The sequence below is a fragment of the Pogoniulus pusillus genome, chromosome 10, assembly GCF_015220805.1.
Source record: "Pogoniulus pusillus isolate bPogPus1 chromosome 10, bPogPus1.pri, whole genome shotgun sequence".
Lineage (NCBI taxonomy): Eukaryota > Metazoa > Chordata > Aves > Piciformes > Lybiidae > Pogoniulus > Pogoniulus pusillus.
In genome coordinates, this window is record NC_087273.1 from 7,184,358 (window position 1) to 7,212,306 (window position 27,949).

The 27,949-nt window shown below is 53.7% G+C and overlaps 1 protein-coding gene across 3 annotated transcripts in view; it reads right to left on the reverse strand.

Moving 5' to 3' along the window:
• The window catches only part of SLC4A4 (solute carrier family 4 member 4), a 227,964-nt gene that overhangs the window by 14,288 nt on the left and 185,727 nt on the right, over positions 1–27,949 (reverse strand). For all 3 annotated transcript variants that reach the window (XM_064149691.1, XM_064149690.1, XM_064149689.1), the window contains 9 exons: positions 24,198–24,331; positions 21,331–21,602; positions 18,077–18,129; positions 16,842–17,030; positions 14,461–14,574; positions 13,970–14,131; positions 8,594–8,772; positions 6,868–6,940; positions 1,901–1,969 (listed from right to left, as the gene is read on the reverse strand). In XM_064149691.1, coding sequence (XP_064005761.1) covers positions 1,901–1,969; positions 6,868–6,940; positions 8,594–8,772; positions 13,970–14,131; positions 14,461–14,574; positions 16,842–17,030; positions 18,077–18,129; positions 21,331–21,602; positions 24,198–24,331 — 1,245 coding nt within the window. The remainder of the gene's footprint in view (positions 1–1,900; positions 1,970–6,867; positions 6,941–8,593; positions 8,773–13,969; positions 14,132–14,460; positions 14,575–16,841; positions 17,031–18,076; positions 18,130–21,330; positions 21,603–24,197; positions 24,332–27,949) is intronic.

The window sequence follows — 27,949 nt, forward strand, 5'->3', positions numbered from 1 at the left end:
CAAGATGAATACTGAAGCTATGGCCAGCATCAAACCTTGGGTCACTTCTGCCACCCTCCCCTGCCCTGTTCCAGCCAAGGGAAGACATTCAGCAGCTTAAGAAAATGCTTTCTTTTCCCCAAACTGGATGCAGAACTCTCCAGAGGTGAGGGCAGACATCACATTACCAGTGAACAGAAAGGCACCCAACTGAGGGGTGGGAACAACAGGCAGCTTTTCTAGCAGCATCCCTTCTGCTGGCATGGATGGCATGAGACTTTGCCCAGAATGTCGATTTGGGAGTGAAAAACATCCTTTACCCTGAGGAAAACAAGCTGCCCAGGGCTCTGACCACCTGGGCTGGGAAGGAGGGGAAATGCCCTCCAGCAGAACCAACCCCTGGGCTGAACAGGACAACCTCCTCCTTGTCCCCTGGCCAAAGGTGGGCTTGCTGCCTGCTGCTGAACAGGACAACCTCCTCCTTGTCCCCTGGCCAAAGGTGGGCTTGCTGCCTGCTGCTGAGACCAAACACCACACACACACCCCCCTCCCCAGTGAATGCAAGCTGGGAAGGTTTGAAAGAACAGCTGAGGAAGTTCTCATGGTGCTCAGGGCCAGGCAGCCTCTGCCCATCAGAGCACAACTGAAGAGAGGCCACAATTAAGGGGGTGCCAGAAAGCACAAGCCCAGCTTCCTGGGGCCAGGCAGAGGCTCTGTGCTGGGAGAAAGGCTCCTTACGTAAGGGCTCCTCAGCCTCCAGCCAAGGGGCTTGGCTTCCCCTCCCTGGCAAGCAGCAGCATTCCTCCTCCTCAGCGTGGTGCAGTGACCTTGCTGCCACCAGTCACCTCCCCTTCTCTTCCTTCCCTCTCTGGCAGCTGCCCCAAGCCAGCCCAGGAGCAAGTCTGGGGTCTCTGCAAGCTGTGGTCCTGAGCTAGGTGGGAGGATGATGGACCCTGGGGCAAGCCAAAGCTCCCCCACTATGTGCAGGGACCAGCCTTGGCTGCTGGCCTGCTGAGCAGACTGCTGCCCTTTGGTCTCCATCTGGGGGCAGCCAGCCAGAGGCAGTGTTTGTCAACAGTGGTCACCCTCCCTGAGGCTTCTTGCAGAGCTGGGGAAGGAGAAGGGGGCACAACAACCCCAGGCAGTGCTCCAGGAGCTGGAAACTGCCCGGTGGAAAAGGACCTGGGGAAGTTGATCAACAGCAGTTGAAGATGAACCAGCAGTGTGCCCAGGTGGCCAAAAAGGTGCCACCAGCATCCTGGCCTGGATCAGCAATGGTGTGGTCAGCAGGAGTAGGGAAGTGATTGTGTCCCTCTACTGGGCACTGATGAGGCCACACCTTGAATCCTGGGGTCAGTTTTGAGCCCCTCACTCCAAGAAGGACATTGAGGGGCTGGAGCAGGTCCAGAGAAGGGCAACAAAGCTCTGAAAGGTCTGGAGAACAGGGCTGGGGAGGAGCAGCTGAGGGAGCTGGGGGTGTTTAGTGTGGAGAAGAGGAGGCTGAGGGGAGACCTTGGTACTCTCTAAGACTTCTCAAGAGGAGGTTGGAGCCAGGTGATGGTTGGGTTCTTCTCCCAGGGAACAAGTGATGGGAGAAGAGGAAACGGCCTCAAGTTGCCCCAGGGGAGGGTTAGGTTGGACATGAGGGACAATTTCTTTCCCCAAAGGCTTGTCAACCCCTGGTCCATGCTGCTAGCCCAGTGGTGGAGCTCCCATCCCTGGAGGGCTTTCCAAGCCAGAGAGATGCGGTGCTGAGGGACATGGCGTAGTGGCGACCTGGCAGCGGCTGGACTGGATAATCTTAAAGGTCTTTTCCTACTAAAACCATTCTGTGATAGTCAGGGAAAGCTGAGGGGGGGTTGGGGGAGGTTTTGAAGGAAACCCTGTGCTGGTTAATGGTTGCCAGCTTGTGGGCACTCACCTGCACACCGTTGAGGGAAGCGACGCCCATGTAGAGGAAGACACCGTAGAGCACCGGCATGGGGATGAACTGCAGGAGGAAGAGCAGCACAAACTCAGTGAGGGAGCTGCCCACACACACACACAACGAGCCACAGGCACCTGTGGTGACATCGTTCCTGGCCCACGAGGGACTCAAAGTGCCTCTCTGAGTGGGCAGTGTGGAAGCACAAGGCAAGCAAGCCTTCTGCTGGGCTGTGAGAGCTGCGAGGACATCTGTGCCATCACTGGAGGGAGGGGGAGCAGGGCAGGGGCCAAACAAGCCCTCAGCTGCCCTCCTTCACTGGGACACCTTGAGTACTGTGTCCAGTTCTGGGCCTCTTAATTCAAGAAAGATGTTGAGGTACTGGAACATGTCCAGAGAAGGGCAACAAAGCTGGGGAGGGGCCTGGAGCACAGCCCTGTGAGGAGAGGCTGAGGGAGCTGGGGGTGTGCAGCCTGCAGAAGAGGAGGCTCAGGGCAGAGCTCATTGCTGTCCAGAACTCCCTGAAGGGAGGCTGTAGCCAGGTGGGGTTGGTCTCTTCTGCCAGGCAAGCAGCAACAGAACAAGGGGACACAGTGTGAAGTTGTGCCAGGGGAGGTCTAGGCTGGATGTTAGGAGGAAATTGTTGTCAGAGAGAGTGATTGGCATTGGAATGGGCTGCCCAGGGAGGTGGTGGAGGCACCATCCCTGGAGGTGTTGAAGCCAAGCCTGGATAAGACACTTAGTGCCATGGTCTGGTTGATTGGCTAGGGCTGGGTGCTAGGCTGGACTGGATGAGCTTGGAGGTCTCTTCCAACCTGGTTGACTCTGTGATTCTATGCTTCCCAGCAGCATCTGCCCCTCCGCCCTGAAGCACAAAGCTCTTCCCGACTGCCAAAGCCACCGCGAAGCTGCCAGGAGGGGAGGATGCTAAAAGCTGCGTGCAGGCAGCGCGGCGTGACGGGGGCAGGCAAAACTCAGCCCGGACCACCCACGGGAGCTGAACAAGGGCCTTTGTGCGGCTGCTCGGAGGCAGAAGGACGGCAAGAGCTGTGTCCCCAAAGGCCAGCTCGGTGCAGTGACGAGTGGCTGCCACTGAAGGGCAGCCGCAGCTCAGCCAAGGCTCCGCAGCCCTGCTGCTGGAGCAGCCTCTGCGTCCGACCTGCAACCCCCGCGGCGCTGGGGAAGCTCTCCAGCTTTATCCACAGTGTAGCAACCATCAATGTGGGCAGAGCAGAAGGACAGGAGAGAGAGAAGCTCCCAAGCTTTATGCACAGTGTAGTATCCATGAAATATGGGCACAGCAGAACAAGAGAGAGAAGCTCCCAAGCTCTATCCACAGTGTAGTATCCATGAAGTATGGGCAGAGCAGAACAGAAGAGAGAAGCTCTCAAGCTTTATGCAGTGTAGTATCCATGAAGTATGGGCAGAGCAGAACAGAAGAGAGAAGCTCTCAAGCTTTCTGCAGTGTAGTATCCATGAAATATGGGCAGAGCAGAACAGAAGAGAGAAGCTCTCAAGCTTTATGCAGTGTAGTATCCATGAAGTATGGGCACAGCAGAACAGAAGAGAGAAGCTCTCAAGCTTTATCCACAGTGTGGTATCCATGAAATATGGGTAGAGCAGAACAGGAGAGAAAGAGAAGCTCTCAAGCTTTATCCACAGTGTGGTATATCCATGAAACATGAGCAGAGCAGAACAGAAGAGAGAAAAGCTCTCAAGCTTTCTCCACAGTGTAGTATCCATGAAATATGGGCAGAGCAGAAGGACAGGAGAGAGAGAAGCTCTCAAGCTTTATCCAGTGTAGCAACCATGAAATATGGGCAGAGCAGAACAGAAGAGAGAAGCTCTCAAGCTTTATGCAGTGTAGGATCCATGAAACATGAGCACAGCAGAAGAACAGAAGGGAGAGAGGAGCTTTACCCTCAACCATCCATCAAACACAGGCACAGCAGAAGCAGAAGAGTGCAAAATAAAAGGAAGCTTAATGCAAACATGACACCTTCCCACTGCAACATTTCTCCTTCCTAGCTCTGGAGGCTTGGAGCCTTTCACCTGGGCCACAGGGGCACCAAAGCCCTGTGCTGCCCTGCCCAAGTTCCTGCCTTCCCTTTCCTGACTCATCCTGGATTTCCAACTCCTCCTTCCACTGCGTTTCTCTGCTGCCCTCGGCTCACACCAACCCCAGCAGCGCCGGGGAGCAGCGTGGCAGGAAAGGACCAGGGGGTGCTGGTTGGCAGCAGGTGAAGATAAGCCAGCAGTGTGCCCAGGTGGGCAGGAAAGCCACCAGCATCCTGGCCCAGATCAGCAGGAGTGTGGCAATGATTGTGCCTCTGTGCTGGGCACTGGTAAGGCCACACCTTGAATCCTTGGGTCAGTTTTGGGCCACTCACTCCAACAAGGATATTGAGGGGCTGGAGCAGGTCCAGAGAAGGGCAACAAAGCTGGGGAAGAACAGGGAGGACAGGGCTGGTGAGGAGCAACTGAGGGAGCTGGGGTTGCTTAGTGTGGAGAAGAGGAGGCTGAGGGAGACCTCATTGCTCCCTACAGCTCCCTGAGAGGAGGTTGCAGTGAGATGGGGTTAGTCTCTTCTCCCAGGGAACAAGTGATAGGAGAAGAGGAAATGGCCTCAAGTTGCCCCAGGGGAGGTTTAGGCTGGACAGGAGGAACTACTTCTCCATGGAAAGGGTTGTCAGAGCCTGGCCCAGGCTGTCCAGGGCAGTCGTGGAGCCTCTGTCCCTGGAGGGATTCCAAAGCCCTGTAGATGTGGTGCTGAGGGTCACGAGTTGGTGATGACCTGGCAGTGCTGAGCTAAAGGTCAGGCCGGATGATGCTAAAGGTGCCCCTGTGTCTATGTACTGATAGGAAAGTGCCTTTCATTGTGGAGACCTGCCCTAAGTGAGCAGGAACATCAGTGCCAGTGCAGACCAGCACCACCACCCCAAGCCCCCCAGAGCATCATGAGACGATCCTGCAGCTTGCCTGCTTGTTGACTTTGGGTTTGTCGGCGCCGAAGCTGCTGCTGGCAGGAGGAGGCTTTGCTGTTCTGCAGAGCACGAGCAGAGCAGCTCTCTGGAGCAGGAGACCTTGCCACCAGAGTTTGTGAAAGGTCCTGACAAGCTGCCAGGTCCTTGCTGGCACGTGGGCCAGGAGCGTGCCGCTTTATCCTCAGGCGTCCTCCCGCCAGCATCTTCCTCACGCTGGGGGAAGCACAGGCCAGGGGCTGATGAATGAAGCAACAGCAGAGGAAATAATAGAGCCCAGTGGGACAGAGGAAGAGAGAGCTTGCAAGGAAAGGTCACACTGAACAAGGTGAGTCCCACCAGGCACGAAAATGCCTGTTAGTGCAGGGCAGGAAACGGTTACCGAGACACAAACATTTCCTAGCTGCAAAAACAGCCTCAGAGACCCAGGACAGGGACACAGTGGCTTTGGGAAGCCACCTCCTCCTCTTCTGTAGAGAGCTGCCAGGCTCCCATCTGCTGGAGCACACCCAGAGAAGGGCAATACGTTGTGGGTAAAGCTTGAGAGCCTGCTGGTGGCTTAGGGAAGGGTGGTTGGCCAGGCTGGAGAGCTGCTGGGTGGAAGGTGCAGGTGAAGAGATGAAGATGCAGGTGTTAAAGTCTCTTTGCATCCATCTGAGTGTGCACACATCCCACACACACCTGAAGCTCTCTGCTGGGTGCTTGCTCATTTGGTGCTGCTGAGAGGAGGGGGGTTGATGAAGGAAAACACCCAGAACTGGTGGCAAGGAGCAGAGCCTGCAGCTGGTGGCGTTGGGCCACGTCCCCATGGCTTTAGCCAGCACAACAATCACATTTCCACTCCTAAAACAGCACTGCCCTTTCAGCCAGGAGCCATGCCCAGCTCAGCAGCACAGGCAACGTGCTTCTGAAGGCAGCAGCACAACTCAATTTGATTTCTTCATCTCCTGAATTAGTTTTCCCCTGAGTTTAGCCAAAGCTCTGGCCAGATGTGCTGCTGATCTATCATTTCTTCTAGGTAGGAAGGGATTTTCCAGGACCTGCAGTTTGTTGGCATGTAGCCACAGAACATGAAGCATGGGCAGAGCAGAACAGAAGAGGGAAGCTCTCAAGCTTTATCCACAGTGTAGCAACCATGAATGTGGGCAGAGCAGAATAGAAGAGAGAAGCTCTCAAGCTTTATCCACAGTGTAGTATCCGTGAATGTGGGCAGAGCAGGACAGGAGAGAGAAGCTCTCAAGCTTTATCCACAGTGTAGTAACCATGAAGTATGGGCACAGAAGAATAGAAGAGAGAAGCTCTCAAGCTTTATACAGTGTAGTAACCATGAAGTATGGGCACAGAAGAATAGAAGAGAGAAGCTCTCAAGCTTTATGCAGTGTAGTATCCATGAAGTATGGGCACAGCAGAAGAGAAGAGAGAAGCTCTCAAGCTTTCTCCACAGTGTACTAACCATGAAATATGGGCAGAGCAGAACAGAAGAGAGAAGCTCTCAAGCTTTATGCAGTGTAGGACCCATGAACATGAGCACAGCAGAACAGCAGAGGGCAGCTCTCAAGCTTTATCCACAGTGTGGTATCCATGAAACATGAGCACAGCAGAACAGAAGGGAGAGAGGAGCTTTATCCTCAACCATCCATCAAACACAGGCACAGCAGAAGCAGAAGAGTGCAAAATAAAAGGAAACAATGCAAAGATGGCAGAAAAGTCTTAAAGGGGAAAAAAAAAAACCCAAAACTCATCCCCCACGGCCACCAGCCCCCACTTCTGCCACTGTCACCACCGAGCACACCAGGACAAGGTCATTTTTAGCTTCCAAGAGGTCTGCGTTTAAGCTTCCAGAACACAAGGAGACAGCAGCAGAAATTCTCAGCATCTCCTTTCCCACACTGAGGTCTTTCAGCAGCAGCAAAGCAGCCTGGCAGCTGCTGTGGCCTTGCTTTGGCTGGGAGCAGAAAGTGATGATGATGATGAAGTCCTTACCTTCAGGATGGGGGCCATGAAGACAGACACGCCGGTCAGGATGAAGACGATAATCCCAGTGACTCTCTGCTCCCTGAAACAACATCAGTGGGTGAAGCAGGGTGGCTTCAGCTGTCAAACCAACAGCATTGAGCCTGGCAACTCATTTTTGGCAGCCACCAGATGCCTGGATGAAGCCTGACACACCTCTCACTTCCAACACCAGACCAGGTTGGGTTTGCTGCCTTAAGTCTGCCCTTTGTGGGTCAACAGAGAAGGATTTACACCTTCAACATCACAAGCAGCTTTGGGGTTTTCTTCAGGGGACACCTTCTGGCTCTCTACAACTCTCTGAAAGGAGGCTGGAACAAGGTGGGTGTTGGTCTCATCTCCCAGGTTGAAAGGAGGTGCCCCCAGGTTGCCCCAGGGGAGGTTTAGGTTGGACATGAGGAACAATTTCTTCCCCACAAAGTTTGCAAGCCCTGGACCAGGCTGCCCAGGGCAGTAGTGGAGTCCTCCTCCCAGGAAGGGTTTCAAAGCTATGGTTTAGTGGTCATGGTGGTGCTGGGTTGATGGTTGGAGACTCCACAACCTTAGAGGGCATTTCCAACCCAAACAATTCTCTGATTCTAGATGTGGTGCTGAGGGTGGTGACCTGGGTTGGACTGGATGATCTCAGAGGTCTCTTCCAACCAAAATGACTGTGTGAAGCTTTGACCAGCCAGCCCACTGTGCTGCATGGTAGGGCTCACAGCATGCAAAGAAGTCAGGAGTCACCAACTCCCCACTTGTAGGTCAGTTGTGCATTCCAAGCCCTCCTCAGAGCCCCCCAGTGGCGTGGATTAATGGTCCAGGGGTCTCCCTCAGCACCCACAGCTGCTCCCTACATCCCAAAACACTTTAGCCAGGAATCTTTCAGAGCACTCAGAGTTAGGTCATTACACTTCCACTTCATCACCTAAGCAAGTGGTCTGATTGCCCTTGCTGAAGGCACTTCACAGCAGTTAATTAAGGCAGGCAAAGAAGAATGGCTTGGTAGAGTCAAGATGATTGCTCCAGGCCTGACAGGTTTCATTTTTTACCACTCTGTTTGCTGACAAATCCCCAATTTCCATGGATACAGCAAGCTGCAGTAAATGATCTCCTCCAGCCCTGGGAAACCCTCTCTGACCTGGCTAAATAAACTTTTGAGGAGCTACAAGGGGATTTGTCCAAGGAATTACCAAACACCTGTGCTGCCCAAGCTCATAAATATGAAGAGAGCAGCAGGAAATTCTCCAGGAGAACTTTCTGGTGTCCCATGGCCACCAGAGCTTGCTCTGTAAAGCTTTGTGTGTTTGGAGGTGACCTCAACATGAATGCTCAAAGCACCAAGGACTGCTCTAAGCTCTGGTGGGAAGTTTCCTCCCTTTACAGAATCACAGAGCAGCAGGGGGCTGGAAGGGGACTTCTGGAGATCATCCAGTCCCACTCCACTGCCAAGGCAAAGTCACCCAGAGAAGGTCACACAAGAACACACCCAGATGGGTCTGGAATGTCTCCAGACTTCATAGAATCACAGAACTGTTTCAGTTGGAAGGGACCTTTAAAGATCATTCAGGCCAACCATCCACCCAGCACCACCATGGCCACCAAACCCTGTCCCCAAGTGCCATGGCCACACCTTTCTTGAACACCTCCATGGTTGAGGACTCCACCACCTCCCTGGGCATCCCATGGCAGTTAAGGTCTTTCTGGCTGGACATACCTCACTCCCAAAAACTTGGGCTGCTCTCCAGGGGCTGAAGTTTCTGTCTCCATCTTCAAGCTGTCAATGTGAGCGATGGAGATGACGGTGGCGGCCACGTACCAGGGCAGGCCCATGAAGGAGCACACAATCATCAGAATGGCCACCCAGAACAGATCCAGATGGTAGCCAGCACCTTTCTGTGAAGGAAGACAGACAACCTTCAGCCTAAACACCTCCAGCCTGAAGGTTGAGGCACACCAAAGGGAAAGGTGATTTGAGGAATCGCAGAATTAAGCAGGTTGGAAAAGACCTTTGAGATCACAGAGTCCAACCTATCATCCAGCATCTTCTAATTAACTAAACTATGGCACTAATTGCCTCATCCAGTCTCCCTTTAAACACCTCCAGGCATGGTGACTCCAAACAAGCAGCAATTCCTTCTACCAAATCTCCTGGACAACAAAAACCATCTGGAGAAGACCCAGAATAGGACACAGCGCTCCTTAAAGGATGGAGGAGCAGTTCCATCAGGGAGAATGGGTGAGGGGTCCAGGTCTGGAAGCATAGGAGAAGAGCAGGTTTGAAGAAGGCCAAGCTGCTTGTGCCCACTGTAAGGCTGAGGTGGTACAAGCCAGGGTGCCAAGCCTCGCGACCTCTCCAAGGTACTCAGCACAGCAGATGATGAGTCAAAGATGGTCAGAGAGCTACACCTCCACCAAAAGAGATGGCACAGAATCCTAGGATTGTTTTGGTGGGAATGCCCTCTAGGATCATCCAGTCCAACCATCATCTCAACACCATCATGGCCATCAGACCTTGTCCCCAAGTGCCATGGCCACACCATTCTTGAACAGCTCCAGGGATGGGGACTCCACCACCTCCCTGGGCAGCCTCTTCCAATCCCTGACTGCTCTTGCACTAAAGAAACTGTTCCTCATCCCCAACCTAAGGCTCTTTCAGGCAGCTGTAGAGAGCAATGAGCTCTCCCCTCAGCCTCCTCTTCTCCATGCTGAACACCCCCAGTTCCCTCAGCTGCTCCTCATAGAAGTGTAGGTAGGAATAAGAGGATCTACACTTTTTTTGGTGCCAAAGTGTCTTCTCCAAGCTGCTCTTCACCAGACCTCTTCTCCAGGCCTGAAACAGGTTGCCCAGGGAGGCTGTGGATGCATCCTCCCTGGGAGGTGTTCAAGGCCAGGCTGGATAAGGCCTTGAGCAACCTGGGCTGGTGAGAGGTGTCCTTGCCCATGGCAGGGAAGGGCTGGAATTGGATGACCTTGAAGGTCCTTTCCAACCCAATCCATGCCATGAATCTATGAAGCCTCATTACAGTGTCCTGCTTTTATGATCTGGGCCCATTTTCCAGTGAGCCAACACAGGGACAAGAAGTAAGGACCTGGTGAAGCCTACCTGAAAGCAACCTGCCAGGAACATTGTGCCTGCCCAAAGGTCACCTTTGCCCATGGCTGCCTCAGAGCCAGATCTGACCTCCTCTGTGGAGGGGATAAAGCACTTGTGGGATCTCACAGATGGGACTTCACAAGTGGTTTAAGCCCTGCTGGTCCTGTATGGTGCTGGAGGCACCTCCTCAGCACCTCAGGCTCTCATGAGGAGAGCAACAAGGACAGCTGATGGGTTCTGATGGGTGCATACACTATGGCAAGGGCACAGATGTCCTCTTTCTTCAGTCCTTTTAGAAGACCTCTGATCTTCTGGGGTGTAAATTCTTCAATGAACCACCACAGGAAACCCACCAAGTGCCCAGAGAAGAGGTGAAGAAACAAAAGAGCCACCAAAAGACAGAGACCTTCAGAGGCACAGCAGACAAATCCCTCAGGTTTGGTATTGCAGAGAAAATTCACCTTTTCTTCCTGCTCTGTTTGATTTTATTGGACAGAACAAAGGATCTGGACCTCTTGGTGACCCAGCAGGGAAAGCAGCTTCAGCTTGTCTTGAATAGCCCTCACTGTGCTCCTCCCACACGTGCTGCTTTCCTTGGCTGGCCAGCAGTGGTGGGCTGGCCACTCAGTGACACCTTGCCAATGCTTTAGCAGCCAAAACACCCCCCCCCCCGACCCTTCTCTTGACCTTCTCTTCATGGGGGAAGAACAGTGCCTGCATCCTCCCAGAGATGAAGGAAATGCTTGGTCTGCTTCACTGAGACCAAGAGATGGACCTGAAGCTGAGCCCATGGCAATGAGTCTTCCCCCAAAGAAAATGTGGACACAGTATTGAGTCACAGACTGGGTTGGAAGGGACCTTAAAGACCAATTCCAACCCCCTGCCATGGGCAGGGACACAACAGAACCATGGTTTAGGTTGGAAGGGACTTCAGGGATCATTGCTGGCTGCAACTCCCTGAAGGGAGGCTGTAGCCAGGTGGGGTTGGGCTCTTCTGCCAAGCAAGCAGCAAGAGAACAAGGGGAGACAGCCTCAATTTGTGCTGGGGGAGGTCTAGGATGGATGTTAGGAGGAAGTTGTTGGCAGAGAGTGATTGGCATTGGAATGGGCTGCCCAGGGAGGTGGTGGAGTTGCTGTGCCTGGAGGTGTTGAAGCCAAGCCTGGCTGAGGCACTTAGTGCCATGGTCTGGTTGATTGGCCAGGGCTGGGTGCTAGGTTGGCCTGGCTGAGCTTGGAGGTCTCTTCCCACCTGCTTGATTTTGTGATTCCATGATCACCCACTCCAACCCCTTCCCTGCCCTGGGCAAGGACACCTCTCAACTAGACTTGGTTGTCCAAGGCTTCGGATCAACAGATCTGCCCAGCTCCAGAAGGCAAAAGTGATGTTCTGATGGGGGTTCTTTGTAAAGCAGCCCTGTGAGACCACCACCAGCACCCTCTGCACAACCAATCTTAACCATTTCCTTCCCTCTCTTCTCCAGATTGGGGTCAGGATGGACCTAAATGTCCACAGTCACACTAGGAATTGAAACATCCTCCTTCTCTTCAAGGAAAGCTCCACTCACACTTCCAACACCTCTCAAAGTATCTAAGAAGCAGGTTTTGACAGTGAGGGTGGGGAGATACTGAAAGAGCTTGCCCAGGGAGGTTGGAGCAGCCTTCCAATACCTGAAGGGACTGCAGGAGAGCTGGGGAGGGACTTCTGACAGGGGCTGGGAGTGACAGCACAGGGGGACAATGGCTTTGAGCTGGGAGAGGAGAGACTGAGACTGCAGAGGAGGAAGAAATTCTTGACAGTGAGGGTGGGGAGACACTGGCACAGGTTGTGGATGCCTCCTCCCTGGAGGTGTTCAAGGCCAGGCTGGATGAGGCCTTGAGCAACCAGGGCTGGTGGGAGGTGTCCCTGCCCACAGCAGGGGGTTGGATCTGAATGACCTTGAAGGTCTCTTCCAACCCAACCCATTCCATGCACCTCTGAAGAACAACCCAGCACTGCCCACGATGTAAGGGAGTCTTCACTCTCAGGGTCAGCCCACTTGAACCATGCCCTGCTAGCAGGAAGGGAGAGGCTTCTTTCCCAGGAATTTCATGTTTTTCCAATCAAAATGAACCACACAGGGAAAGGAGGAGGGGGAGGGAGGAAAAAAGAATCCCATCCAGGCATGAAGAACCTGCACAGCACTGGGCTGCAGAGTTTATTCTAAAAACATGCCTCCAGCCCAGGCTCTCCTGTCCCCCTGCTTGGAAAAGCTCCTTCAAATAACATCCAGCTCAGGCTATGCCCTTGCTGTGGCCCAAACCTCTCCAGCTTATTGCTTCTATTGCCCAGCCACTGTCAGACCTGGACCATTTTTGGCCATAGCCATAGTAGGTGGGGTTCTGTGATGGTTCTGGCACCCCCAAAACTTTATTCAGAAGGGCTAGCAGCCACTGGGTGTGACACAAAGAGACCTTGTTCTGCTGGTGGTGGTCATCTTGTGTGATAAATGAAGTCAGAGGGGTTTGCCAGCACCAGAGGGACTTTGGAAGGCAGCTCCAAGGCCCTCCCAGGGTTTTGTTCTCAACCCCAGCTCCCCCCAAGCCTGTCCTCACAGCAGAGGTGCACCAGCCATGGATCATAGAATCAAACAGGCTGGAAGAGAGCTCCAAGCTCAGCCAGGTCAACCTAGCACCCAGCCCTGGCCAGTCAACCAGACCATGGCATTAAGTGCCTCAGCCAGGCTCTGCTTCAACACCTCCAGGCACAGCAACTCCACCACCTCCCTGGGCAGCCCATTCCAATGCCAATCACTCTCTCTGCAAAGAACTTCCTCCTAACATCCAGCCTAGACCTCTCCTGCCACAACTTCACACTGTGTCCCCTTGTTCTTGTGGCCCTCCTCTGGGTTTGCTGCAATAGATGTTGAGATTTATTTGATGCAAGAAAAGAGGTTTGAGTCAGCTGGACTTGAGCCTGGGATGAGTTTGTCCAGAGAAGCAGAGTCTGGGGAGCCACTTTCTGACATGCTCTGCTGGCCAGAGCATGCCAGATGGAGAAGCCAGCAGGCAAGCCAAGGGCATTATCTCCAAGGATTGAGGTGCACTCTCTTTCCTCTCCTAGTCCTCTAAAATGGCCAAGTCTTGCAGAACTACCAAGGCAAAACCACCTCTAAAGTCAGGGCTGGTAGATTCTGAAGTGAACTTCATCCAGCCCTCCACGAAGGCAGACCAAGACTGCTACCATGCTACTGCAGCTGCAGCAAGGTGCAGGAGACAATGCTTACACCACTCTTGCTTCCAAGACAAGCTGTCAAACTTCAGCTATCCTTGCCCATACCCACCACAGGTGGGGTTCTCTGATGGTTCTGGCACCCCCAAATCTAACCAACCCAAGTTTTCTTTGCCCTTCTCAAACACCTCCACTTTGAGCCTGAAGCTCTTGCAAGGAAAGATCAAAACATTGTGAAGGTTTCAAGAAGCTTTTGGAGCTCTGCTGAAAAGGGGCTTCAAACACAAGTTCTGCCTCTCACAGGAGGGCTGCTCAAACTTCCTCCAGCTCTAGCCACACAGGCACTGAGAGGATGGGATGGATCCAAGTCCTTTCCTCTCCCTAGATGGCAAGAGGAACCTGACTAGTTTGATGAAATCCAACTTCTAGATCCAACTGCTCCTGGCATGGGACCTGTTTGTGAAGGAGGGTGGAGGAGCAATCCCCAAGCTTCTCACATGGGCATGCTTCAGGCTGGCACCATGGTGAAGCCAATTGCACCTGGGAAGTGCTTACTGAAGGAGACATCACCAGCTGGGCCCTGCCCAGTGTTCTTGCTTGAGAGCTTAGCACAACGCTTGAGATTTTCAAGGGAATCAGCCTTTTTTCTGGCCAAAACTCTACCCAGTGAACAAATATTGGTGTTAAGTACCAGCAGTGACCTCTCTGAGGGCCCTTCAGCACTGACATGGGCCCTCCCCCACCTCCAGCACACCTCTGCACTCACATGAGACACGAAGCACACTCACCTTGAGCTTGTGCTCCTTCCTGTTGACAATGACAGCTGTGATCTGCTGGTCCATGAAGATGAGGATGGTCACCAGGAGTGCAGGGATGGCTGCAGCCAGGTACACCCACCATGGGTTCCCTCCAAAAGGTGGGATAAACCAACCCCTCTCAGGACTGGTTGGCTTTTAAGGGCAAGGACAAGAAAGCCTGTGTTAGAGTCGTGGTCTAGGAGCAATGACATCCCACACAGGCTGGTACCTGCAGCAGTGAGGCTTCTGGGAGACACTCATGGGAGATCCTTGCCATGAACAGCAACAGAAGGTTTAAAGCATGGGTGTAGAAGGCAAAGCACCCACTTAGGACATAAATCAGCCAGCCAAGATGCCACCAAAAAGGATCACATCCGAGTAAAATGGTCCTGACCGCCTCTTGCTTTGAGGCTGTCAAAGCAAAGATGGGTGGAGAAGGGAACCTCTTGCAAAGGGCACCAGAGAAGCTGGCAAAGACATACCTTGAATTCACTTGGCACAATGAGTTTTGGTGTGTCCACACCCACCAGGGCATCTATTCCACAGAAAATCAAAATGGACAAGATAATGGCAAAGTCACTGATGAGCTTGCGGGCCTGAAAGAGAAGGGGAGATGCTAAGCGCCACGGCACATGGGCACAGGGAGCTTTGGTTCCTCTGGGACACTCCAGGCCTCAGTCTGGTGGCAATCAAAGCTCATCCTTCCTTCTCTCTAGGAGCAAAGGTGCTTGTTGTCATGTCCTGCAAGCACTGGGCATGTGAGCACGTTTTGCTCCCTACAAGTCCCTGAAAGGCAGCTGGAGCGAGGTGGGGATTGGTCTCTGCTCCCTAGGATCAGACAGAGAGGCAATGGCCTCAAATTGTGCCAGGGGAGGGGCAGGTTGGAGAGGAGGCAAAATTTCTTTGCTGCAAGAGTGGTCAGGGATTGAAAGAGGCTGCCCAGGGAAGTGGTGGAGTCTCCATCCCTGAAGGTGTCCCAAGAAACCTGTGGCCATGGCACTTGGGGATGTGGTTTGGTGGCCACGGTGGTGTTGGGTTGCTGAGGGCTGGGGGATAGGTTGGACTGGATGATCTTGGAGGTCTCTTCCAACCTGCTTGTTTCTATGATTCTATTCTATGATTGAACTGGTTGGTCTTGGAGGACTTCTCCAACTGAAACAATTCCATGTCTGGTGCCATTTGCCTACACATCCCCTGGTACCTCACTGGAAACCATTAAAGCTTAAGTGGAAGCAGAAGAACAAGCTTCAGGAAGAAGCAAACTGCTTTTGCCAAGAGCCTCCCAGGTGAATGCCTCAAGGCAGCCTCACTGGTGGTACCAGCAACCCCAGCTTGGTTTGACAGCAGCCAACAACCTGCAACTAGGTGTGGAGACTTAGTTCTGAAGAGACATGTCAGGACCAAGCTTCACAGAGTGCATTGGGTTGAAGGGAACCCTCAAAGGTCATCATGTCCATACTCCTGTGGCCAGCAGGGACATGGTCTAGTTGACTGGATAGGGCTGGGGGATAGGTTGGACTGGATAAGCTTGGAGGCCTCTTCCAGCCTGGTTGATTCTATGATCTCCAACTAGAGCAGGCTGCCAAGAGCCAACTTGCAGGCACCTCTGAGGTGCACACCTGCTTGTTTTACCTCCCCAGCTGAAGTCACCACATCAGGTGTGTGAGCTGGTGGCTTCCAACTCTACCAAAAGCCTTTTTCTCTCCAAGGGACCTGCTCCCTGGGGTTGGCTGTGTGACAGGCAGGGATTTCTCCTGCAGAGATGTTTACTGCTCCTCTGTGGTACAGTTGAACCTCTTTCATTTTTAATGAAAAGAAAACAAATTCCATCCAGGCTGGAATGCAGCTCAAGTGATCTGTAACCATGGGAACCCAGGAAACCTGGGAGAACAACAGCTCTGGACAGATCTCACAGCTACAGACCAGCACAACAACTCCTGCCTGCAGGGCCTGGCCAGCTTGAAGCTGTCCTATTCATAGAATCAGAGAATCATTAAGGTTGGAAGAGACCTCCAAGATCACCCAATCCAACCAGCAAGCCAAGCCCACCATGGCCATTAAACCATGTCCCCAAGTGCCATGGCCACACCTTTCTTGAACACCTCCAGGGATGGGGACTCCATCAGCTTCCTGGGCAGCCTGTGCCAATCCCTGAGCACATCAGGAGAGCTGAACTCTTAGAGCATGTTAAGGATTTGGCTGAGAAGCACAGTTTGTCTTTCTGGCTGCTCAGGCTGACCTGAACAGAAAGCAAAGGGACTGATGTCCATCAAACACAACACTGAGAGGCTGCAGCAGGTCCAAAGAAGGGCAACAGCACTGGTGAAGGGTCTGGAGAACAGGGCTGGTGAGAAGCAGCTGAGGGTGTTTAGTCTGGAGAAGAGGAGGCTGAGAGGAGACCTTAGTGCTCTCTACAGCTCCATGAATGGAGGTTACAGTGAGGTGAGGTTGGGCTCTTCTCCCAAGGAACAAGTGACAGGAGAAGAGGAAATGGCCTTAAGTTGCCCCAAGGGAGGTTTAGGTTGGAGAGGAGGCAAAACTTCTTTGCTGCAAGAGTGGTCAGGGATTGGAAGAGGCTGCCCAGGGAGGTGGTGGAGTGCCCATCCCTGGGGGTGTCCAAGAAACCTGTGGCCATGGCACTTGAGGGCAGAGTTCAACAGCATGGTGGCGTTGGGTTGATGGTTGGACTGACTGACCTTGGAGGGCTTCTCCAACCAAATCCATGCCATGAGTCTACCCTCTCTGCCCTACAGAACCTGCCTGCCTCTGCATGTGTGGCAACACCAAGAGGAACCAATCCCAACAGACCTTTGGGCTCTGGCAGGGTGCAAACCCAGCTGCTGGGATGTCAGGAGATACTCACAGTGGTTGGGAAATAGCGACTGGTCTTGAACTTCTTCAGGGCCATGGAGCAGGTGTAAGTGCCAAAGAAGAGGATGAAGGACATGAGGGTGATGTCAGGGACATAGTGGCAGTTGTTGCCCACAAGCTGTCCTCCATACTTCAAGCACTCCTTTGTTGTCAGAGATGACCAATCCAAGGTGGAGTTGTACTGCAGAGGGAGGAGAAACATCCATGGAAATAGGACATGGATGGGGAGAGGGCACTGGGAAAAGCTCTGGGAGGCCAAGGGAGGTGCAGTGCAGAGCCCTGTGTGCAGGCAGCATGGAAAGGGGATGACATGGCCTGGGAGCTGAGGACATCCTGGGCTTTGGGAAGGAGACCAAGATCCTCTGACCTCTGCTGTGCTCAGCCAGACATGCTCTGCATTTTCTCCAGCTGGAAGCCTCACACAGAAGCTGGACTAGCCTGAGGCCACCTCTGCACCCACACCCTGCTGCTCTTTCACTGCAAGCAATACTAACCCCAGCCCTGCTTCTCCTGCACCAAGACCAGCACTGCTTGCACAGCAGAGAATCTCCCTCCTGGCCCTTGCTGGCAGCAAGCCTTGAGCTCCCCTGCTGCCTGCTGGCAGCTTCTGCTCACCCTGCAGTTACTTAGTGTCCTTCTGAAGCGTTCTCAGCACCTACACCATGCAGTGCCAACTGCCCCGGACTAAAGCATGGGGTGGGGGTTCAGTTTCACTGTGGAACCCAGAGCTGCACAGCACAGGTTAGCTGACCATCCACTTCCCAGTCCTTGTGGTGAAGCAGAACCCCTCTGCTGAGCCACTTGGTGCCACACAGGAGTGACCACTACACGAGAAGCAGCACAGACAAGCGGGATCTGCGTTCCTCAGCTCAAAGCTGTTGTTCTGATTCTCCCCCTGCACCAAAGGCAAACCTATCCAACCCCACCATGCTCCTCAGCATCCAAAGCTCACCAAGGGAGCAAACTGTGGAAAGGCCAGCTACAGAAAAATCAAGGGAGGGGATGCAAAAGGACCTTCCAAAAGACATGGTGGCCACAACACCTCTACCACTGCAGCCTGGGACACAAGGATCTGGATCACAGCTTCACAGCGCCACAGGCAACACGAGGGAACCAGCATGAGGGTTTGCCACATGGGATCTACTCCTGGCCTGCTGGCAGGGCCCAGCAGCAACTGATGACACCTTCAAGGGCCATGTAGGCACTGCCCTCCCAAGGAGCACTCACCAGCTCAGAGGAGTAGGGCAGCTCAGCGGTCCCGTTGAGTAAGGAGCCATTGACTGCAAGACAGGACAGAGAGAGGCATGCCAGGAGTGTGGAGCTAGGAAGGGAAGGGAACTTTAACCCCTAGTTCCCTTCTGAACCCCACCAAACTGCCTGCAGTCTCTGCTCCAGTGAGCTGAGTCTGAAGTGTTGTTTCAGAGTGGCTCAAAAGGGACCTTCAAGACCATCCAGTTCCAACCCCACTGCCACGGGCAGGGACACCTCCCACCAGCCCTGGTTGCTCAAGGTCTCATCCAACCTGGCCTTGAACACCTTCAGGGAAGGGGCATCCACAACCTCCCTGGGCAACCTGTGCCAGTGTCTCCCCACCCTCACTATCAAGATTTTCTTCCTGCTTTTTCTCAGTGACAAAACAAAGGTTGAAGGTCTCAAAGGTCTCCTTCCAACCTCAACAGTTCTATCAGTCTAAAAGAGCGAGCAGACCCCCCAGGAGCACAGGGATGATGCTCTGCCTCTGCTCTGCCACCTTGCAGAGGGCTTTAAAGCAGGACACAGAGAAGAAAGCCCTTAATTGCCCTTCAGATGGAGCAGAACTAAACCAACATCCAAGAGCTTGCAGAGCTCCCACACTTCATAAGCACCACAAGCACACCGTTGCCAGGGCTCCAGTTGGCAGCAGCCTTTGCACAGAGCCAACCAGCAGCCAGAAGCTCTTCCTGTTGGACAGGTATGTTGAGATAACCTCAAGTTTACTTTGAGCCCAAACCAAGTTTCTTACTCACTCCACACTGTTTGCAGGATCCTAAGGAGTGGCCACAGCTTCCCAGCTGGTATGAGCCAGAGAACTTCTGTTTGCCTTTTGAGCTTTGGGAGATTTTGTTCCTGGTTGTGCTGCCAGATCTAGAGGTCTGCTGGCTCTTAGCTGCCTGGCAGCCCACACTCCAGTGCCAGGCTGAGCTGCTGGACAGAATTCCTTCAAGCTCAAGCAAGGAACTGTTGGTGCTTTTCCACTCCTCCAGGAGATGGAAACCACCCATGTTTGGACAACACCCTGGACAAATCCAGCTCCTGAGCTTGACACAACAGCACCAAACATAGCAGGAGTGACCTAAGCACTCCTGCCCCTTCTCAGACCTCTCAGAGCAATGACTTTCAGTACTGAGGGCCACAGAGATGCAAGGAGACAACATCCAGTGGGAGGTGTCCCTCTCCATGGAATTGGATGATCTTTGAGGCCCTTTCCAACCCAAACCATTCTGTGATTCTTTTGAAGCTCTCTGAAACACTTTTTCATTCATGGATTAATAGAATGGGTTGGATCCAGTTCCAACTCCCCTGCCATGGGCTGGGACAGCTCCCACTAGCCCAGGTTATCACAGACAGCATTGTCAGGGCTGGAAGGGACCTCAGGGAACATCCAGTTCTAACCCCCAGCCATGGGCTGGGACAGCTCCCACTAGCCCAGGTTATCATAGACAGCATTGTCAGGGCTGGAAGGGACCTCAGGGATCATCCAGTTCTAACCCCCAGCCATGGGCTGGGACAGCTCCCACTAGCCCAGGTTATCATAGACAGCATTGTCAGGGCTAGAAGGGACCTCAGGGATCATCCAGTTCTAACCCCCAGCCATGGGCTGGGACAGCTCCCACTAGCCCAGGTTATCATAGACAGCATTGTCAGGGCTGGAAGGGACCTCAGGGATCATCCAGTTCTAACCCCCTGCCATGGGCAAGAACATCTCACACTAGATTAAGTTGCCCAAAACCACATCTAGCCTGGCCTAAAAGACCACCAGGGACCACCTCCCAGGGCAACCTGTTCCAGTGTTGCTCAAGGTCTCATCCAACCTGGCCTTGAACAGCTCACCTGAGCAAAGAGCTTGCAGCCAGCTGATAGGGTCCCTTCCAATCCTACCCATTCTAAGGGTAAGAAGCCAAGCTGGCAGCTCATGGTTTGGACAGATTCACTCTGTGCTGGGTCAAGAACTGGCTGGATGGCAGAGCCCAGAGAGTGGTGGTGAATGGTGCCACATCCAGTTGGCAGCTGTCACTAGTGGTGTGCCCCAAGGATCAGTGCTGGGCCCAGTCCTGTTCAATATCTTTACTGATGACCTGGACCAGGGGATTGAGTCCAGCATCAGTAAGTTTGCAGATGACACCAAGCTAGGAGCAGGTGTGGAGCTGTTGGAAGGTAGGAGAGCTCTGCAGTGGGACCTGGACAGGCTGGATGGGTGGACAGAGGCCAATGGGATGAGATTGAACAAGGCCAAGTACAGGATCCTGCACTTTGGCCACAACAACCCCAAGCAGCACTACAGGCTGGGGCCAGAGTGGCTGAGAGCAGCCAGGCAGAGAGGGACCTGGGGGTACTGATAGCTAGTAGGCTGAAGATGAGCCAGCAGTGTGCCCAGGTGGCCAAGAGAGCCAATGGCAGCCTGGCCTGCATCAGGAGCAGTGTGGCCAGCAGGACAAGGGAGGTTATTCTGCCCCTGTACTCAGCACTGCTCAGGCCACACCTTGAGTGCTGTGTCCAGTTCTGGGCTCCTCAATTCAAGAGAGATGTTGAGGTGCTGGAAGGTGTCCAGAGAAGGGCAATGAAGCTGGGGAGGGGCCTGGAGCACAAACCCTGTGAGGAGAGGCTGAGGGAGCTGGGGGTGTGCAGCCTGCAGAAGAGGAGGCTCAGGGCAGAGCTCATTGCTGTCTGCAGCTCCCTGAAGGGAGGCTGTAGCCAGGTGGGGTTGGGCTCTTCTGCCAGGCAAGCAGCAACAGAAGAAGGGGATACAGTGTGAAGTTGTGGCAGGGCAGGTCTAGGCTGGATGTTAGGAGGAAGTTGTTGTCAGAGAGAGTGATTGGCATTGGAATGGGCTGCCCAGGGAGGTGGTGGAGTTGCTGTCCCTGGAGGTGTTGAAGCAAAGCCTGGCTGAGGCACTTAGTGCCATGGTCTGGTTGATTGGCCAGGGCTGGGTGCTAGGTTGGACTGGATGATCTTGGAGGTCTCTTCCAACCTGGTTGATTCTATGATTCTAAGACAGTTCCTCCACTGGTAACGATGAGGACCCCCAAGAAGGTTGGCTCTAGACCATTGGAGCAGAGGATGAACTTCAGCCCTTAGCTTATCTCAGTCTGGACATGAAGCTGAGGACAACTGATAGGGATTTCTCTCCCTGGTCATTAGCTGGGCTGCAGCATGATGGAACAAAGCAAGCAAATGGCATCTCCTGGCTGCCAACTCAGAGAGCCACCACCACAGCCTCTTACCTGGCTCTAATGGTTCACAGGCACAAGAGTAATGCGTGATGTAGTCCACCTTGAACTGGGAGTTGATGGGGTAATGATCTGCCAGCTTGATCATCTTCTTGAAAGCATCATAAATGAAGATGAAGCTGATGAGGGAGGAGAAGCCTTCCTCGGTGAAGCGAGTGAAGTACTTGACCAGGAAGCTGGCGTCGGTGGCCACCAGGAGGAGACACTGGAAGGCTGACCAGAGGCCGATCCACAGGCGGAACTCCAGGTAGTCGAAGTCGTTGTCCCTGCAACAGCACAGGGGTTGGGGGGGCAGGGAGAAGGTGGGCTCAGGTTGGGACTTCCCACTGCCAGCCTCGGGCATCTGGAACAGGCTGCCCAGTGAGGCTGTGGAGGTTTGTGCCCTGGAGGTGCTTGAAGCCAGGCTGGGTCCCTTCAGGTATTGGCAGGCTGCTTTAAGGTCTCCCTGGAGCTTCCTCTTCTCCAGGCTGAACAAACCCAGCTCCCTCAGCCTCTCCCCACAGCAGAGGTTCTCCAGCTCTCTGATAATCTCTGTGGCCTCCTCTGGACCCACTCCAACAGCTCTATGTCCCTTTTATGCTGGGGGCACCAGAACTGGATGCAGTGCTGCAGGTGGGGTCACAGTATCACAGTATCATCAGGGTTGGAAGAGACCTCACAGATCATCAAGTCCAACACTTTACCACAGAGCTCAAGGCCAGACCATGGCACCAAGTGCCACGTCCAATCCTGCCTTGAACAGCTCCAGGGACGGCGACTCCACCACCTCCCCGGGCAGCCCATTCCAGTGTCCAATGACTCTCTCAGTGAAGAACTTTCTCCTCACCTCCAGCCTAAACTTCCCCTGGCACAGCCTGAGGCTGTGTCCTCTCGTTCTGGTGCTGGCCACCTGAGAGAAGAGAGCAACCTCCTCCTGGCCACAACCTCCCCTCAGGTAGTTGTAGACAGCAATAAGGTCTCCCCTGAGCCTCCTCTTCTCCAGGCTAACCAATCCCAGCTCCCTCAGCCTCTCCTCGTAGGGCTGTGCTCAAGGCCTCTCCCCAGCCTCGTCGCCCTTCTCTGGACACGCTCAAGCATCTCAATGTCCCTCCTAAACTGGGGGGCCCAGAACTGAACACAGCACTCAAGGTGTGGTCTAAGCAGTGCAGAGTACAGGGGCAGAATGACCTCCCTGCTCCTGCTGACCACACCATTCCTGATGCAGGCCAGGATGCCACTGGCTCTCTTGGCCACCTGGGCACACTGCTGGCTCATGTTCAGGCAGGTATCAATCAGCACCCCCAGATCCCTCTCTGTCTGGCTGCTCTCCAGGCACTCCAACCCCAGCCTGTATCTCTGCATGGGGTTGTTGTGGCCAAAGTGCAGCACCCTGCACTTGGAACTATTGAACCCCATCCCATTGGACTCTGCCCATCTGTGCAGGCGGTCAAGGTCCCGCTGCAGAGCCCTTCTGCCCTCCAACCCAGCCACATCTGCCCCCAGTCTCAGCAGAGCAAAGGAGAAGGACAGAATCCCCTCCCTCATTCTGCTGTTCACACTCCTTATGAGGCATCCCAGGGTACCTTAAGTGGCAGAATTCCAGTATGGGGGGGGTGGGAGTTGGAAGGAACTTCTAGAGATCTCCTAGATGAGGAACCTCTGGAGATCATCCAGCCCAACTGCCTCTCTAAGACCCCATGTAAACACACTTGTCTGCCTTAGCAGAAGCTCTGCAGCTCCCAAGACTCCTCCACCACCTGTGGCCTTCACAGCAAAGCCACAATGACATCTCCTCAATTATATCTGACTAACTCTCCCTGGAGATGAAACAGAATGAGGAAGGAGACACAATTAAGCCACCCCCACCCCCCCTATCCACCATGGCTCCTGCCTGACTGCAACCCACACAACCACCTTCAGCTGAATAATTCAGGAGACCACCTCTAAAAATAGCCACCAATGGCCCAAGAGCTGCTCCACACCACAGCCTTTGGGCAGACAGCCTTAATGGTGCCTCAGCTCCAGCAGCTCTTGAGGCTGTGATGGGGAAAAGGGGGAGGCTGCCAAGGGGTTTGGGCTGGTTTCTGGGAGACCTAAAATGATCTCCTGGCAACTCAAGGGGTTTGGGCTGGTTTCTGTGGGACCTAGAATGATCTCCTGGCAAATCAAAGGGTTTGGGGGCTGGTTTCTGTAGGAGCTAAAATGACCTCCTGGCAAATCCAGGGGTTTGGGCTGGTTTCTGTGGGACCCAGAACAATCTCCTGGCTAATCAAGGGGTTTGAAGTGATTTCTGTAGGACCTAATATGATCTCCTGGCAAATCAAGGGGTTTGGGCTGGTTTCTGTGGGACCTAGAATGATCTCCTGGCAAATCAAGGGGTTTGGGCTGGTTTCTGTGGGACCTAGAATGATCTCCTGGCAGATCAAGGGGTTTGGGATGGTTTCTGTGGGACCTAATATGATCTCCTGGCAAATCAAGGGGTTTGGGCTGGTTTGTGTAGGACCTAAAACGATCTCCTGGCAAACCAAGGCATTTGGGATGGGTTTTGTGCAATCTAAAATGATCTCCTTGCAAAATACCATCCAAAATCAAGCAGGTTTTGGGGTGGCTTTTGTGTCATCTAAAGCCAACTCCTTGCAAACCACAGAATGGGACTTAACCTAGCAGCCAGGTTGGGCAGGAAGAGCACAGTGCCTGCAAACATCTCATCAAGGACAGGCTTGGCCCAGGATGCCCCATGGAGAGCCAGCAGTGCCCTGGGACAATCCCTGATGTGATTGCAACCTCCCTAAAGGAACGAGCAGATGTTTCACCTCCCCATCATCAGCCAGCCTGCCAGCAGCAGGAGGCATTCCCCCCTCCACCCCTGCAGCTCCACTTACCTGCTGAAGTTGAAGAGCAGCCTTTCAAAGACAAGGACAGGTCCTGTGCTGCTGAGGATGGTGAGTGGCTGGCCAGCAAAAAGGCAGAAGATGGCACCAGTGACTGCTGTGCCCAGGAAGCTCTCCAGCACACCCTGGGGAGACAGGGGACAGAAGTCACTTCTGCTGCATCTCCCTTTCCTCCAGCACTGGGGCAAGGAAATGAGGAGATAAATCAGTGACCAGTCATGTGCTGAAAGCTGCTATGGCCAGGACCATCTCCTGCAGCTGGTGCTGAGTTGCCTGAGTGCTGTGGGACAAACACCTGGAGGTTGGAAGAAACCTATGAGATCACCAAGCCCAACCATCTACCCAGAGCTCACAACCCCAGCACTGCTGCTAAGCCACTGTCACTGAACTTTATCCCTCAGCACCACAGCCATGCCTCTTTTAAACCCCTCCAGGGATGGGGACTCCAGCACCTCCCTGAGCAGCCTGAGGACCCTTGCTGGGAAGAAATTGTTGCTAATATTCAACCTGAACCTCCACTGGTGCATCCTGAGGCCATTTCCTCTTGTTGCATGCGAGAAGAGACCAAGCTTCCCTGGCTCCAACCTCCTTTGAGGGAGTTGTAGAGAGTGATGAGGTCTCCTCACATAGAATGGTTTGTGTTGGAAGGGACCTCCAAAGGTCCTTGGCCACCCCTCTTTGCAGGCAGCCTCCAACAAGCTCAGGCTGCCCAAATCTGATCTTGAACGTCTCCAGAGATGGAGCCTCAACCACATCCCAGGGCAGCCTGTTCCCCACCCTCATGGTGCAGAACTTCCTCCTGATGTCCAACCTAAATCTCTCCTGCTCCAGTTTCAAACCATTGCCCCTCAACCTAATCCCACAGGCCCTTCTGAACAGTCCCTCCTCAGCCTCCCTGTGGATCCCCTTCAGATAGTGAAATGCAACTCTAAGGTCTCCCTGGAGCCTTTTCTTCTCTAAGCTGAACAACTTCAACTCCCTCAGCCTGTGCTTGTAGCAGAGGTGCTCCACTCCCTGAGCATCTTCATGACCTGCTTTGGACCTGCTCCATCAGGTTCATGGCCTTCCTATGCTGGAGGCCCCAGAGCTGGACACAGCACTGCAGGTGAGGTCTCCCCAGAGCAGAGGGGCAGGATTCCCTCTTCCCATCTGCTGGCCACGCTGCTTTTGGTAGTTTGGAGCCTACCACATCATGGTTCACCCTTCCCATTTCTTGTGACTGCTGCTGGGTCAGGCACTAAAAACCCCCCTCCCAGCCTGCCTGCCTTGCCCAGTGTCTCTTTAAAAGCTGGCTTCAGAGGACTGAGTTTCTGAGCAGGGTCACTATTCTTAGCTGCAGACACATGGAAGCGTGCAGGGGAAAAGAGGTTCCAGATGTGCTGGCCACCAGGGCCCTCTCCATGAGTAATGCAGGAGGAGCAGAGGGGATCAGCTGTGTGAACATCCCTCCTTGTCCCAAGAGCAGTTGTCTTAGCCTCACAAGTGCCTCCAAGACACCCTTTCATTACCAAAGAGTTACCAGGCACTGGAACAGGCTGCCCAGAGTAAGGTGATGGAGTCACCACCCCTGAAGGGGTTCAAAAAGCAGCCCAGCCCTCATCTGGATGCAGAGCTGAGAGGCTTTGCTGTGCACCTCAGTGATGCACACTGGTGGATTGCAGGCATTGGAATGAGCTGCCCAGGGAAGTGGTGGAGTCACCAACCCTAGGTGTGCTTAAAAGTCGTTTGGATGTGGTGCTTGGGGATGTGGCTTAGGGTGCACCTTGTAGAGTAGAGACATGAGTTGGGCTTGGTGATCCTGAAGGGCTTTTCCAACTGGGATGTTTCTGTGATTCTGTGAGCCTAGAGGCTTTGCCACTCCCTCCTTATACTTCCCATAACTTCTTCTTGCTGTTGTGCATCACAGAATTGTTTGGGTAGGAAAAGCCCTCCAAGATCATCCAGTCCAACCATCAACCCCCCCCCACCACGGTGGCCACTAAACCATGTGCCCAAGTGCCATGGCCACACATTTCCTGAACACCTCCAGGGATGGTGACTCATGGCTGCTGAGTTTTGGAAGAGGCAAAGTGTGTTTGTACAGAGGAGGAAGGATTTGGCTCTCCACCAGCTACAGAACCTTCCTCCAGGCTGGGATTTCTCGTAGGGGAAGTGCAGAGCTCTGCAGAACTGCCTCCTCTGCTCCGTTTGCTTTAACCACACCTGGGTAAGTTAATTGCTCAGCCACTCTCACTACAACCTTAACTACTGCTGGGAGACTCAGAGTAGCTGCACTGCTCTCTGCAACTGCCTGAGAGGAGGCTGGAGCCAGGTGGGGTTGGTCTCTTCTCCTTAGTGTCAGGAGACAGGAGGAGAGGAAATGACCTGAAATTGTGCCAAGGGAAGGGGTAGGTTGGAGATAAGAAAAGAGAAAATGTCTTTGCTGCAGAAGAGGTCAGGGACTGGAAGAGGCTGCCCAGGGAGGTGGTGGAATCTCCATCCCTGGAGGTGTTCAAGAAACCTGTGGCCATGGCAGTCAGGGACTGTGCCCAGTCTGGTGCCCCAAACACAAGAAGGACATGGAACTGTTGGAGCAGGTCCAGAGAAGGCCACAAAGATGATCAGAGGGCTGGAGAATCTTCCCTGTGGTGACAGGCTGAGAGAGTTGGGGCTGTAGGACAGAAACAAGCAGGCTGGCAAAGCCCCTCAGGATCACCAAGCCCAACCTAGAACCCTGCTCTACGAGATTCACCTTAAACCATACCCCCAAGCACCACATCCAAACCACCTTTAAACACATCCAGGCTTGGTGACTCAACCACCTTTCTGGGCAGCTCATAAGAGAAGGATCTGAGGAGACTTCCATCAGAGAAGACTTCCAGTATCTGAAAGGGGCTACAAGAAAGCTGGGGAGAGACTTTTTACAAGAGCTTGTGCTGACAGGAGGAGGGGAAATGGCCTTGAGCTGGAAGAGGGGAGATTGAGAGAGGAGATGAGGAAGAAATTCATGGCAGTGAGGGTGGAGAGACACTGGAACAGGTTGCCCAGGGAGGTGGTGGATGTCTCACCCCTGGAGACATTCAAGGTCAGGCTTGATGAGGCTCTGAGCAATCTGGTCTTGTTGGGGACATCCCTGCAGGGGATTTGGACATCACTGGAGAGGTTTGGAACCAGCTGACCTTTGGAGGTTCATCCCAACCCACTGCATTCTCTGACAGTCTTTTCCAATCACCACAATTCTATGACTCCATCAACCACCCCCAGAATTACAACTCCATAGGTGCCCCAGCACCCCTCTGACTGCAGTCAGCAGGAGGCAAAGCCCAGATCTGCTGCTTCATGGAATTACAGAACCAATCAGGTTGGAAGAGACCTCCAAGCTCAGCCAGGCCAACCTAGCACCCAGCCCTGGACAGTCAACCAGACCATGGCACTAAGTGCCTCAGCCAGGCTTGGCTTCAACACCTCCAGGCACAGCAACTCCACCACCTCCCTGGGCAGCCCATTCCAATGCCAATCACTCTCTCTGACAACAACTTCCTCATCACATCCAGCCTAGACCTCCCCTGCTACAACTTCACACTGTGTCCCCTTGTTCTGTTGCTGCTTGCCTGGCAGAAGAGACCAACCCCACCTGGCTACAGTCTCCCTTCAGGTAGCTGTAGGCAGCAATGAGGTCTGCCCTGAGCCTCCTCTTCTGCAGGCTGCACACCCCCAGCTCCCTCAGCCTCTCCTCACAGGGCTGTGCTCCAGGCCCCTCACCA